The 14,453-nt window shown below is 52.0% G+C and overlaps 1 protein-coding gene across 2 annotated transcripts in view; it reads left to right on the forward strand.

Annotated features, from left to right (window-relative positions):
- The window catches only part of Myl10 (myosin light chain 10), a 41,444-nt gene that overhangs the window by 13,429 nt on the left and 13,562 nt on the right, over window positions 1-14,453 (forward strand). Inside the window, exons 2-6 of one of the 2 annotated variants that reach the window (XM_035443397.1) lie at window positions 7,043-7,135; window positions 7,909-7,984; window positions 8,824-8,928; window positions 11,833-11,911; window positions 14,336-14,384. In XM_035443397.1, the coding sequence (XP_035299288.1) occupies window positions 7,100-7,135; window positions 7,909-7,984; window positions 8,824-8,928; window positions 11,833-11,911; window positions 14,336-14,384 (345 nt within the window). In that variant the 5' untranslated portion in view covers window positions 7,043-7,099. Of the gene's footprint in view, window positions 1-5,777; window positions 7,136-7,908; window positions 7,985-8,823; window positions 8,929-11,832; window positions 11,912-14,335; window positions 14,385-14,453 lie in introns of those variants that run through there. The other variant, XM_027416286.2, reaches the window with a different exon arrangement.

Below are 14,453 nucleotides of genomic sequence, written 5' to 3' on the forward strand. Positions count from 1 at the left end.
CAGGGATGACAAGCCTGTGCCACCATGCATGGCAGGAAGAAGATTTTGAGGAACAGTGTATATCAGCATAGGGGCTCTGGTCAAGGTTGAGGGTAGGGAGACTAGGGTAGCTTGTTGACTTTGGGGAGTTATAAGTACGAATTTAGCAGAAGTTTAGTGCTTGCCATGCAAACATGAGACTGCAGTTTGATCCCCAGCACCTATATAAAGAAGCAGGTAACACGTTTGTAATCCCATGGCTGGGGGAGAAGACAGGAGGCTCGCTGGGGGCTCATTGACCATCTTGCCTAGTCCAATTGGTCAGTTCAAGGCCAATGAGAGACTCTGTTTCAAAACTAATAGGTGGGATGCTCCTGAGGAACCCTTGCAGTTGGTCTTTGGTACACACACACACACACACACACACACACACACACACACACACACAGGGCAGGGCAGGCAGGGAGGAATGGAGAGTTGAAAGGTGAAATCACCTGCTCCAGCTGGCTTGGGTGTGATCTGAGAAATACCTGTCTCTCTGGGCAGACATTCCCCAGACACCTCACTGTACTCTCTGGCTTTGCATGGCTCCAGCTAGGATGAAGGTTCACTGTTATTCCTAGTGGCACTCCCCTGGGCAGGCTATGAGCACTCTGCTTGCCCAGAGCTGTCCTAGGCTTTTCAGAGTTGGAGGTTAGATGCTGTCATTGTCCCCCTCATTAAGCCCAGAGCCAAGAGGATCCAGGGTCAGGCTTATGGCCTGGCAAGAAAAGACAGTACCCGCACCACAGCTGGCACAAAGAGCAGCCACTTGTACCACACATGCACTCAAAAAGAAACCAGCACCTGCTACAGTCACATGGCCTGTCTATCCACCCCTAAGTCTATTGTGGGCTAATCTTAGATTCCAGGGCTTCTGCCCTAGCCAGGGTCACCTTCAGTGGGTGGAGCCTACTGAATGCCTATGGAGTGTGTGATGGCTCTCCTGGGATTCTCTGAAGGTGGCATGGAAGGACCTGGCCCCCAGTATAAGTGGAAGTCCAATGAAGAGTTGGGAATGTGATTCAATGTTAGAGCACTTGCTTAGAATCCCCAGCCACAGGAGAGGGCATGAATAAGTAGCGGAGGACCTGTCTACAGTTCCCCAGCAAAGGGATGGAAGCATGGCTCAGTGGTAGAGCACCTGCCTAGAATCCCCCAGTGAGGGGCTGGGGTGTGGCTCAGGGGTAGAGCACCTGCCTAGAATCCCCAGTGAGGGGCTGGAGGTGGGGAAGGCCAGAGAAAGTGGACTTTAGTCCCAGATTAAGGCACATTCATGAGGAGAGGTATGTTTATATGAATAGAATCTTCTAGAAGCTTTTTTATGAACCCATTTGAAAGGGCCACTCTCCTTAGCTCCACCTCCTCTTACCAGCCATATCAGTTGTGAGGGGGAGTAAATGTGACTTAGCCCACTGGTCCCTCAATTTCCTCACCTGGAAAGTGGGTTAAAATTTGACTCTGGTGGGGTATGGTAGCACATACTTTTAATCCTAGCACTTGGGAGACAGAGGCAGGCCGTTGGTGCTCTGGGAACTCAAGACTAGCCTGGTCTACATAGTGAGTTTTTAGCCATCCAGGGCTACACAATGAGATGCTGTTGAAAGGAAGAAAGGAAATATTAACTCTGTCTCCAAAGACCTGTTTTAGAGCCTGGTGTGACCTTCTCGTTTATAAATATCAGCCACTCTTGGTTTGATTAGTATCATATTCTCTCTTCTCAAGGCAGGGATCAGCCGTACCAGGGCCTGTGGGCTTGAAGCCAGCTCTGGGGACAGCTAAGCTCTCTAGCTCTTGGGGACCCGCAGCTGCATGGCCCTGGCAGCCAATCACACATGGTTTCCCCATGCAGCAGCCAACTCGGCTAGATGGAATGGGACTGCCTTTGAGGCTGAACTGGCAGCAGGTGTGGGCTCTGCGTGGCTCAGCAGTAGAATTCTTGGATGGGTCCTCATCCGGAGATGGGTTTGTATGTGTGTGTGTGAATAAAGTCTTTGTAACGCTCCCTCATCAGGTCAACTATGTATTTCTTTTGTTCTCTCTGCTTCCTCAACACTGTTCTGTGCATTTTCTCTTGTGCCCCCTCCATGTGTGCTTGCACACATGTGTGTGCTGCACTGAGGATTGAATCTAGGGCCTTGTGCATTCTAAGCAAGTCTTCTACCACTGAGCCACACCCTCAGCCCCTCATTGGAGGATTCTAGGAAGAGCTCTACTGCTGAGCCACGCCCCCAGACCCCTGGGGGATTCTAGGCAAGTGCTGTACCAATGAAGTATATTTCTTGTTGCCCTTTTTATTGTTTTGAGAAAGGATCTCATGTAGCTGGCCTTGGATTTGCTATATAGCCATGATGACTTTTAACTCCTGACCTTTCCGCTGTCACCTCCCGAGTGCTCGAGTTGCAGAGATGCACCAGCCCTCGTGGCTTCACTTTGTGCATTTTCAAGTTCTGAAGAGGGACCTGGGCTGGAGTGGATAAAGATAGTTGTCCAACCACAGAGCAATATGAGCCACAGTTTCTGCGTATGCTCAAAAGTATTAGGCAAGGATAAAAGGTGTGGACAGCAGGAAAATCCTTATCTGCAACTGAAGTTTACAAGTTCAATCCCCAGCACCAGACATTAACCAATTAATCACACAGAAGTACCCAGCTTCTAGGCTAATACCACATCCTCTGTATAAAGGACCTGAATATCTGTAGATTTGGGGAGTATGTGTTGTAATCCAGGCAGGCCTGGCTCTGCCCCTTAGGAACCTGACACAGTGCACCACTCCTCTGCACATGTTAGGCAGTACTCTGGCTCTGTTTGCAGGTGCAGAGATCCTTTTAAGAGTCAAGCTCTGCCCACTTCTGCTCTCTTTTTTTTTTTTTTTTTTTTCTGGCCATTTCTCTGAGGAGGCAGACAAATCTCTGTCTGTCTCTCTGACTCTTTTCTTTCTCTTCCTCTCTCTCTGTCTTTCTCTCTCTTTCTTCTCTCTTCCCCTAGCTCTCCCTTCCCTGGCTCCCTTCCCTTCCCTATAAAACTTCCTTCCCACGTAAGTTCTGCCTGATGGTGTGTTTGTCCTCTGCCATGGGATCCACCACTATCCCACTGGGGTCCAATTCCTAGCAGTATGAGGTCCTAGAATTCCAAAGGTTGACTGCAGTCAACTGGTCGTTGGCATTGACTTACTCCACATGTCCTTGGCCACCTGCTCCCTTCCTGGTCCATGGTCCCTTGGCTAGAGAGAAAACAGTTGGCTTAGGGATGTCGGAGATCCCCATGGCTTAGACAGTCTCCACAGTGTGGCCTTTGCCACCCACTCCCCACAGCCCCAGGGAGATGCCTGGCTTGAACGCCCCTCATCCTGTCCTTGGTCACCTTCCAGCCTGTGGTCTAGGACTGGAATGGTGCCTGGCTTGGAGGGGTTTTATTTAAAGAGCCACCCTGAGCTGTCCCCAGACCTGCTGCAGCACTCCAAAGCACGCCAGACCATGGTAGGCTGGGGCCACCTTCCCTGCACTCCCCCAGTTTCCATGCAGCGAGCTCAGCACCCGGCTTTGGTTCTCTTCCTGCTTCCCTCTCAGCTCCAACCTCAGTCCTGACCTTGCTCAACTCTAGTCTCGTCTTGGGGACCTTGATGTTGTGTGCAATTCTGGACTTTCCCTTCTCAACTTTGACCTTGCTCCTTTCACTGGTTCCCTCAACTGGCAGCTATGGGCCATTGACTATGTGTTGATACTCGAACTTGGTCAACCCTGTGTTGTCTCTGTTGGGTATCCAGTCTCAGAGGTGTCCAGTCTCATCCAGGTGGCTTCTTTTTGTTTGTGGTGTGTGTTTGCATGTGTTCCCATGTGTGCAACTGTGTGTGCCTCCATGTGTGAAGACCAGAGTCACCTCTAGTGTTGTTCCTCGGGTCCATTCATCTTGTTTTTGTTTTTGAGACAGGGTCTTTTACTGTTAGCTGGAGAGTACCAACTGGGCTAGAATGGCGGTGGCCCAGTGAGGCCCAAGGATCTCATTCCCTCATCCCTCACACTTGGATTATAGGCACATGCTACCAATATCTGCCTTTAACATGGGTCTGGTTTTGGTGCAAGCAAGACCATCACTCTACAGACCGAGCTGATTCCCAGCCTGCCATCTACATGGGTTCTGATTTGGTGATGTTCATTGATTCCATGAAGGTTTCGGGATAAGGAAGAGGTGTGTGGAGAGAGAGAGAGTGGCCTGGTCTGACTGGCTTCATAGAATGTAGGGCAATGTTCTCCCTGGGAGGATAAGGTTCCTGTTGCCTGCTGCGCAGGGGCTCAAATTGTAGCATTCTGGAGGTGTGGGTTTCTCTCAGGCCCTGCAGCTGTCCCCTGCCTGGGACTCAGCATCTGTCCTTCCTTTTATCACCTTGTATTAATGGCCCATCTCCTGCAGGGCTGTAAGCTCTTTAGAGACAAGGAGGGGGACTGATTCCTCTCAGGGTCCTGGGGACTATACCCAGGCTTTGACTGGGGGCCAGCAGGTGTCTTGTAATTGTTCTGATAACTTGACATGGGCATTATTCCAATTTGATAAGTGAAGACTGTTGGGGTGTGGCATCCATGAGGCTTTGCATTCCACCCTCAGCACCACATATACTGGGCATGGTGACACATGCCAGTCATCTCAGCACTTGGAAGGTGGAGACACAGAGGTCAGAAATTCAAGGTAATCCTTTGCTACATAATGAGTTTGAAGCTAGCCTGGGCTATGTGAGACTCTGAAAAAAAAAAAGTGGGTGTATATAAGCAGGGCAATGGAGACTTAAAGAATGTGTCTTATGTTGTTTGTGTGTGATCTGAGTACAGATCAGGTGTCCTGCTCTGTCACTCTCTACCACATTCCCTTGAGACAGGGTCATTCACTGACTCTGGAATTGGTCTAGTCTCCATCTCCCCTAGCATTAGAGTTACAACTGTGTGGGCAAAGGCACCTGGATTTTCTTGTGGGTTCTGGGAATTTGAACTCTGGTCTTCCTGTCTCTCCAGGAAGCACTCTTACCCACTTGCCCATCTCTCTTGTCACAATATCTGCCTTTCATCACAAAAGCTATGATGAAAACTGAGGTCTGGGTGACCCCCTTCTTCCTTGGAATGTTCCCTTTGGGATAAACTTACCTTTCAAAGGTGCAGTATGAACTTAAACTTTCAAGCCAGATAAAAGATAACCCCTTCCTGCCTTGCAGAGTTCTAACCCCCGGGAGGGCCTGTGACCAGGTGGACTTGACAGGCCAGGGTGGAGAAGGCATACGGAGGGGTGTGTGTGTGTGTGTGTGTGTGTGTGTGTGTGTGTGTGTGTGTTTGTGTGATGGGGTGAGGGGGGGTTGCAGTCCTGAGAATGGGTAGATATCCTGCCAACGGAAGTGATCATTTTTTAATAATCAGAGGGAAATGTATATGCAATTATGTGAGATGAACTAGGCATGGAGTTCTTTTCTTTATGATATCTGAAGGGATTTATAAACATTCCCTAGGCTTACAACATCCCACGTGTGGCCTCTTTGCCAGGCACCCCCTTTCAAAGGATTATTCAAGATTAGCACCCAGTAAAAGCTAATTATAAGCCACTGGGTTGTTGCTCCTGACATGTGCCCAGGACCCCTAGGGAATTGAGGGGAGAGTGGGGTGGGAGTTGGGGGACCACACAGGTACTAGGTGGTAGCCAGGAAACTGGGGAATCCCCAGCAGGCGGGACTAGACGAATGCTTGGAGAGGGAGAGGGTTGTGGGCTGGGGGGAGGGGGAGATGAGCCCAGACTTTTGTTCCTCTCTGATATCAAGAGTTGCTTTAAGGGGCTGGGGAGAGAACTGTGTTGGCCGCATGCTTGCTCTGTAAACATGAGGTCCTGAGTTTGGTCCCCAGAACCCAGGTGGGGAAAAAAAGTTGGATGTGGTGGCACAGGCTTGTAATCCCAGTGTTGGAGATAACAATCCTGGGCTCACTGGCCAGCCAGCCCAGCTGAACAGGTAAGCTCTGACCAAGGAGAGGTCCTGTCTCTAAAATATAACCGAGAGGTGGCTCAGCAAGTAAAAGGTGCTTGCTGCCAAGTCTCAGGTCCCGAGTTCAAACCCTGGTTCCCACATGGTGGAAGAAGAGAGACAGCCAACTCCTGAAAACTGTCCTTTGACCTCCACATACATACATGCTGACATGTGCTTACACACACACACACACACACACACACACACACACACACACACACGTACGTTTGGGGTGGGGAAAGGACCCAGGTGAGTGGATGGGGAGCCCTGAGGTCCTGTCCAGGATGAATCTTGCAGGACTAAGAGACTAGGTAGCTTGCTGAGAATATTCCAGAAGCTTTTAACAACTAGACAAGAAGGCCAGATTCCAACAGAGTAGGGGGTTACAGGGGTGAGAACAGGAAGGTGCACAGAAGGTCTGAGGATAGACCTTCCAATCCCACCTGCTTTGGGAGCCTGGATGTGGGTGGGTAGTTGACTGGGCCAGGAGCAGTTGCCCCACACTGCTTAGTGGACACACTGCAAACTTCTTGCCTGAGCTGAGAAAAGTGAGACCATTGTATCAGTTACTTCTCTCATGCTAGGACAAAATACCTGACAAAAGCAACTTAAAGGAGGAGGGGTTTGCTTTGGCTCACAGTTTGAGGATACAGCCCATCTCTGGGTGGGGTTGTCATGGCAACAGGAGCATGAGGCAACTAGTCACATTGCATCGGCAGTCAGAAAGCAGAGATGAATGCCAGTGCTCAGTTCAAGACCCCAGCTTGTGGGATGATGTCACCCACATTTAGGGTGGGTCTCCTCTCCTCAATTAACTAACTAGTCTAGAAGCTCCCTCACAGACATGTCCAGAGTGTCTCCATACTGACTCTAGGCCCTGTCCCATAGACAGTCATTAGCTGACACAAATAGTTGGCTGCTGTGTGCACAAGGACGGAGGGCAATGGTACCTGGACCATGGTGTTCTGGGACCCGTGCTGGCCTGGCACTGGTGACTGCTGGCTACAAGGATTCACCTCTTCCCCGCAGGCACCCAGAAGAGCTCGGAAGAGAGCAGAAGGCACAGCCAGTTCCAACGTCTTCTCTATGTTTGACCAGTCCCAGATTCAGGAGTTTAAAGAGGTTGGTCGGTGGCCCTAGGGACCCTGGGGACCTGTACTAGTTACTTTTCTTTTCGCTGCAACAACATGCCTGACAAAGGCAACTTAAGGAAGGACGGGTTTGTTCGGGCTCACAGTCTGAGGGTACCCTCTGTCAAGGTTGGAGAAGTACTGTGATCCAAAGTCAGGAAGCAGAGAGAGAAGAATGCTGGCGCTCAACCTGCTTCTCCTTTTCATTCAGTCAGAAACCCAGCCCCTGAGTTGATGCCGCCCTCACTGAAGGTGGGTTTTCCCACCCTAGTTAGCCCAGGCTAGAAAACCCCTCACAGATATCCCAGAGGTGTGTTTCCATCACAAGAGGATTACCGGGATTCGCAGAGGTTGTTCAAGGAGCCCACAGTGGCTACCCACATTGTCATCGTTCTTCAAGGTCGTTATGGCTGCCTCTGTGCCTGCAGAGGTAGTCGCTACTGTCTACCTGAGCCACTTTCTGTGTGACTTATGGAAAAGCCTTTCCTTTCCTGAGCCTCAGTTTCCCTCTCTGAGTCGCTGTGCTCTTGAAATAAGGCATTGAATGTGGAGTCTCAAAGCACTCAGGGTAGAGGCTCAGAAGGGGCGGACTACAGTTCCCAGGGTGCAGTGCGCACTAAACTAAGCTGGAGCTCTGGCAGGTGTGTGTGTGGCTCCTAATTGAGGTTCCTCCTGTGGCCGACAACCGAGGACACCCTGGAGAGAGGGGAGGGACCAACCAGTCTGGGTAGGCCCTCGTGGCTCATGGTCTCATGTCTCCATCAGGCCTTCACTATCATGGACCAGAACCGGGACGGCTTCATCGACAAGGAGGACCTGAGGGACACCTTTGCCGCACTGGGTGGGTAAAGCAGAGGCTGCGGCAGCTGGGGACCTGGGGTTTTAGACAGTGCTAATGGCTGAAAGAAGGGCAGACCAAGGCAGCCATAGCGAGGGGCGAAGTGGAGGGGAAGGTTTGCAGTGTGGCAGGAGGACTTGGTGGCTCGGGGAGGACTTTTCTTTTTCTCTTTTTCTTTTTTTTTGAGACAGGGTTTCTCTGTGTAGCTTTGGAGCCTGTCCTGGAACTAGCTCTTGTAGACCAGGCTGACCTCGAACTCACAGATATCCTCCTGCCTCTGCCTCCCGAGTGCTGGTACTAAAGGCCAGGGGTACTGAGAGGTCAAAAGGGTGTGGTAGTGCTGCCTGTAAACCCAGCAGGCTCATACCAAAGCAGGTGGAGTTCTGATTCACTGATAGGCTGGACTACATGGCAAAACACTCAAAATAAAACAGCTGGGTTTGGGGAACAGCTGGAGTTGATTAACTAAGGTACCGATATGGGTTGAGTTTTGAGGTCCTGGGAACCTGAGGGCCCTCTGGGACCATGTAGAATTCCAGGGTTCCTGTGTCCCAGGAGTGCACGAGACCCGAGCCTCTCTATGCTGTACTGCTTCCAGCCTCTGATTGCTTGCTTGCTTGTTTGTTGTTGTTTTAGTCTGTGAAAGGAAGATACAGAGTGGCTTGCTCAGTTTTCTAGGAAGCTTGGGAGGTGGGATGAGGGTGGAGACAGCAGCCTGTAGACTCCAATGTTCCCCCTGAAGCTTCCCCAATAGATGCGTGGTGCCTGGTAGAGACGGGGGAACAGTAGGAGCAGAAGAGACTGCAGGGCTCTCCTTGGACTCCTCCCCTTTCCCTCTCCAGGTCGCATAAATGTCAAGAATGAGGAGTTGGAAGCCATGGTGAAGGAAGCTCCAGGGCCCATCAACTTCACAGTCTTCCTGACCATGTTTGGGGAGAAGCTCAAGGGTGAGTGAGGTTCTTGGGGGCCTAGGGAAGGGCTGGGAGCAGGAAGCAGATATACCCACCTGCCTGGCCCTTATGTTACATAGCCACAGATGGAAACATGGCAAGTCTCCCAGGTACTATCCCCTGGCTGTGCACACTGGCCTGGACCCTATCTCAGTTTCCACCTCTACGTGCACAGTGGAGAGCACTGTAACAACCTCTCCCTTGTAATCCTTCTGCCACTGACAGGACCATACCCACCTGCTTCTACTCCCAGCCCCCTCTCCACCGGCCCGCTCTGCCCTCCTCCCATTCTAATCCCCCTTACCTGCCTGCCCTGCCCCTCCAGCCTCTGTCTATGGTGACTGGTAGGCAGAGGGGCACTAAAAGGGAATAGGAGTTCTGAGATCAAGGTTACTTGCCTTGCGCTATTGTGGAGTCAGTGTAGTCTCCAGGGAAAGGACTGGAGAGATTTTCTCAGTGCTGAGGAGGAATGCGGTGAGTTTGTGATACCTGCCCCAGGTACCCCAGCAAAAGAAAACTCAAATAGACCTCACTTCTAACTACTCCATACTCCTGAGACATAGCCCCAGGCCTGGGGCTAGAAGATGAGTTACCTCTGGTCCTCTTCTCCTTGGTCCTGGAAGCTCCCCTGTAAACACATCCCTGAGCTTGAGTGTTCTGTGGTGGAATGGGACACCTGGGCTGTGGCTGCCCCTAACCTTTAAGGTTAAGATCTGGCTTCCCTTACAGAGGGAGGGGGTGGTGATGAGAGGGCCATTTGCTTTTTGTACCTTGGTATTTTAGCAGAGCCAATGCCTAGAATATTCCACTCAGAGTTAAGGGTCTGGGCTCAGTAGCAGGATCCTTGCATAGATCTCCCAGGGAGTGGCAGGGGACATGGCTGAATGGTAGAGCATCCTAGAATCCCCCCTCCCCCAGTGAGGGGCTGGGGTGTGGCTCAGTGGTAGAGCCCCTGCCTAGAATCCCCCAGGGAGGGGCTGGGGTGTGGCTCAGCAGTAGAGCCAGAGGATGGTGTCTCCATATCTGATGTGACATGTATATGGGAGATGAAGATTTAGGACTCTTTTGGGTGCTCACAGGAAGGGGCACCACTTGTAGCTGTGATGGCCTGTTTTAAGCATGAGGCTCACTTAGTCTGTGGCTAAGTCAGAGTGATGGCTGAGGGCCTGCTGGGGTCCTCAAAATGCAGCTTGTTCTCATCTTTGCTGGGGTTCCAGGCCTGGGGCTTCAGCTGAGCCTGTCATGCAAACTTGTCTAGGGCTGCGTGAGAGGCTGGCAGTGGGGAGGGCAGTGGGCTGGGACAGGCACCATCACAGCCGTTAATTGAGACAAGGAGACTGTCCTCTGACTTCCCACAATGGCAGGCTGCCACTGTTGAGGGCTTTTTAATGGGTCTTCCAGGCCTCAGAGCAGAGGTCCTCTCTGGAGACAAGGCAGGGGGTGGCTGCTTGAGGTGAGTCTGCCACAGCCAGGCCAGTGCCAGCAAAATTCAGGACTTGGTTCCAAGGAAGATAGTGGGGGCCAACTGCAGATCAGCTCCTACTGCCAGGACTCTACAGAGAGACACCGGGGTCTTCAGATAATTGATAGAAGTGGGAAGTGGTGGCTTTGGAGGCTGGGACTCTAGCCAGCCCCTATCAGAACCCCTGTACCCCTTAAGCCTCTGTACCTTAGGGCTACCCTCAACTTTGCTGCTGAGCCCACCTGGGATGGACACACTGGCTCTCATCACTGTTCAGAGGGGACAAAGCTCTTCTTCCCAGGAAACAGAAGTCTGGTAGAGAAGACACAAGAGTCTGACCCATTCTAATAGGGGACACACACAGAGGCCTGGAATATTCTTACAGAGGAGACACACAGGTCCCTCGTGTGGTCTGGTGGGGGGAGGCACAGAGAGCCCTGACTTAGTCTAATGGAGGAGACACAGACAGATTCATTCTGATTGGGGGAAATAAGAGGGCCCTGCACCAGGCTGATGGGTAGACCCAGAGAGCTCTATGTCCAAGTGATGGAGCCTAAATGGACTGCATACGTTTAGTTGCAAGTAACTTGCCCCACTGTACATAGACTCCCTGACAGAGCATTTACTATGCTCTTTCTTCACTCTCCTGACAATTGTCCCCATTTCTTAGATGAAGAAACTGAAGCTCAGAGAGGTTAGGTGACTTGCCCAAGGTCTCAAAGCTGATATTATTGAATGATCAATGCAATCCGGTGGTGAGTGAGCAGCAACCATGAGATTCATTCATGACTCAAGTTACAAACAGGCTGTAAGTGAAAAAAAAAGAGCTCCGAGCTTGGGGGTTGAGGTTGGCGCTCATTGGAGAGGTCTTCAAGAGCAGGCCACCCAGGGGCAGACAGGTGGGCCAGCGAGCCGGGTGGCAGCGCAGCTGGGATTGCTCCTATTGCGCCACTTTTGTGACTTGAAGAAAGTTGCTACAGAAATAAATGACTCAAGAGTCTGGCAAGGGGCATGGCTCAGGGGTAGAGCACCTGCCTAGAATCCCCCAGTGAGGGGCTGGGGTGTGGCTCAGGGGTAGAGCCCCTGCCTAGAATCCCCCAGTGAGGGGCTGGGGTGTGGCTCAGGGGTGAGCCCCTGCCTAGAATCCCCCAGTGAGGGGCTGGGGTGTGGCTCAGTGGTAGAGCCCCTGCCTAGAATCCCCCAGTGAGGGGCTGGGGGTGTGGCTCAGTGGTAGAGCCCCTGCCTAGAATCCCCAGTGAGGGGCTGGGGTGTGGCTCAGTGGTAGAGCCCCTGCCTAGAACCCCCCAGTGAGGGGCTGGGGTGTGGTTCAGTGGGAGTTGGGGACATTCCCTCTCTTTCACCCCCTGCCCAGCTTGCACCACCTCTGAGAGGCCCTCACTACCCTTTCATTCTCCTTGTCCCATGTGTGCTACCTCTAGGTACAGACCCAGAAGAGACCATACTCCATGCCTTCAAGGTGTTTGACACTGAAGGAAAAGGCTTCGTCAAGGCCGACTTGTAAGTTCTCAGGACTTGAGCTGAGGTGTGCCAGGGTGGGTGTCAGCCCTGGCTCCCCCCCCCCCAACTCAGAACTGAACTGAGCAGGGCTAACATCCATCCAGTGGCTGCAGACCACAGCCAGACCAGCACAGTGTCTCCTCATATGTCTTCCCTCCCTCCTAGGCCTTGGTGTTCCCCTCTCCCTGTGTGTGGAAGTGGATGAGCAGTGTGGCATGGGTCAAGGAGTGCTTCTGAGTGTGGGGGATGGAGGGGCCTTGAAGGGTGGGAATGGCATTCTTGATGTGAGAACAGGATGAATCGTAGCTTAGTGTGCATGGATTACTCAGCTGGCCTGGGGGAGATGAATCGCCTGGGGCATGGAAGAAATGGGGAGAGGGTTGTGGCCATGGATATGGGAGTGGAAAGGGAAGGTCAGGTCAGCAAAGATCCAGAAGCCAGGGCCAGTGGAACACAGGGGTTTGAGAAGAGGACAGTGCCAGATGGGGACATCAGTGACCAGCTCAGCTTGGGATGCCTGAGTAGAAAGTGGCCATGGGCAGCTGTCCTGAATGCCCTTGGGCTGGCATCTCAGAGGTGGGTTCTGTTGGGATGGCCTGTGGCATACACCTGCTTAAGCACATGTCCTAGTGAGAGCAGAAGGGACAAAGAGCCAAGATCAGGGTCCCTGGGAGCTGGACCAACCTCCAAGGTGTCCCTTCCAAACCTTGCTGGCTCCTAATCAAGGATAGGCCGGTGTACGCTGGAAACCAGTGACAGCCATTCATGGGGAGTTCAGGTGCGGATGGGTCTGGCTGCAGAGCAGATGGGGTCTGGTGGAGAAAGAAGTTCATGTCCCTTCTTACATACTGTCATCAAAGGCTCTGAGTCAGGCTCCCTGGAGTACAGAGGGACTACCAAAATGCCAAGGGTACATGAAACCAAAACCCCATCCTTGGGGTCTGCAGCTTGTTCCTGATTCTTGAGGTACCAGGAGAACCTCCTGGCATGCCTGGGACTGTCTTCTCTCCCAGGAACAGGAAGATAGCACTGAGGGGGGGGGGTGAGGAAGGAGTGTCCCTGGGGCACTCATTTTGTCAATGGAAGGAACAGCTCTGGGATATGGGGACCTAGAACTCAGGGCTGCTGGCCAGATAGGCCACAGAAGTGGCTTTGGTTGAAACAGTCTGCAAAGTTCCCCGCTTTGGCAACCTGGAAACTGTGACTATCCCATAGTAACAAACAATGGAAAATACGTGTCGCTCCTTAACCGGGGCCTGCCACCACCGGCGCCACGAGGGTGTCTTGAGAGCAGAGGCTCTGCATAGCTCTCTGATCCCATCCTTGCCCTCAGAACCTCCCTAAGCTTGTAAACCCATTCTCAGTTGCAAGGGACATAAGTTCTCATGCAGAACTGGGTGCTGGCACCACCTCCAGCAATATACACCCGGATCCCAAGGAGACAGGCCCAACCTTGCCACAGCCTCCCTCTGGGATGGCGGGAAAGTCAAAAACTCTCCCAAGCCTCAGTTTCTCCCTAGATAAAGGGGATTCTTGCACTATTGTCCCAGGTCTGTGAAGAGTCAAGTTCTAAAGAGACCCATGGGAAGACTGGGCTGCATCTTCCCATGACGCTCTTGCCCTTGAACAGCATGATGTAGTCTGGGAAATGCTGGTCTTCTGACAGCCAAAACAACTGGAAGAGGCATGAAGGAGAAGCCAAGGCAGGGGATTAAAGACAAGACTGAGTATTAGAATGAGTTCAAGGCCAGCCTGGGAAACTTGATGAGATGTCTCAAAACAGAAAGTAAAAAGAAGCCGCGTAGTTTCAGCACTTGGAGGCAGAAGCAGGCAGAGCTCTGAGTTTGAGACCAGTCTGGCCTACAGAGCAAGTTCCAGAATATCCAGGGCTACATGGAGAAACCCTGTCTTGAAAAATAAAAAAATAAAAAATAAAAAAGGAAGGAAGGAAAGAAGGAAGAGTAAAGGGGACTGGGGATATAACTTGAGGGTAGAGTGCTTACCTTGAGTGACTCAGTGAGTGGCTGGGGTGTGGCTCAGTGGTAGAGCACCTGTCTAGAATCCTCCAGTGAGAGGCTGTAGAGCATTTGCCTAACATGGCCCAGATTCTAGGTTCCACCCCTAGCCAGGAGACATAGGAGCCCCCACCCCCAGCAGTACAAGGTGGATTGTTAGCACACTTTGGGCATCTCAGTGACTTCCAGGTCATGTTTGAGTCTCAAGATTATTCCATTCTGTCCCCTATTGTTGCTAGAGGAGTACAGGTTGCAAGAGAAGCAGTTAAGACACAAAGAGATGCCTTGGGGCTGGGAGAATCAGCCCTAGGCTGGGGTTCCCTTGGCTAGAGCTCCCCTAGGAACCTCATGTCCATGTGGCCACCAGGCAGCCCTTCCCCAAGACATGATGGCTTCTCTTCACCAACAGCATTAAAGAAAAGCTTATGACTCAGGCTGACCGGTTCAGTGAGGAGGAGGTAAGCGGGCTTTGGGGGGGACATTCCCATAGAACTTCTGCTCTGACTCCTCCTTCTCCCATTGCCCCC

Source organism: Cricetulus griseus, chromosome 4 (genome assembly GCF_003668045.3).
Source record: "Cricetulus griseus strain 17A/GY chromosome 4, alternate assembly CriGri-PICRH-1.0, whole genome shotgun sequence".
Classification (NCBI taxonomy): Eukaryota; Metazoa; Chordata; class Mammalia; order Rodentia; family Cricetidae; genus Cricetulus; species Cricetulus griseus.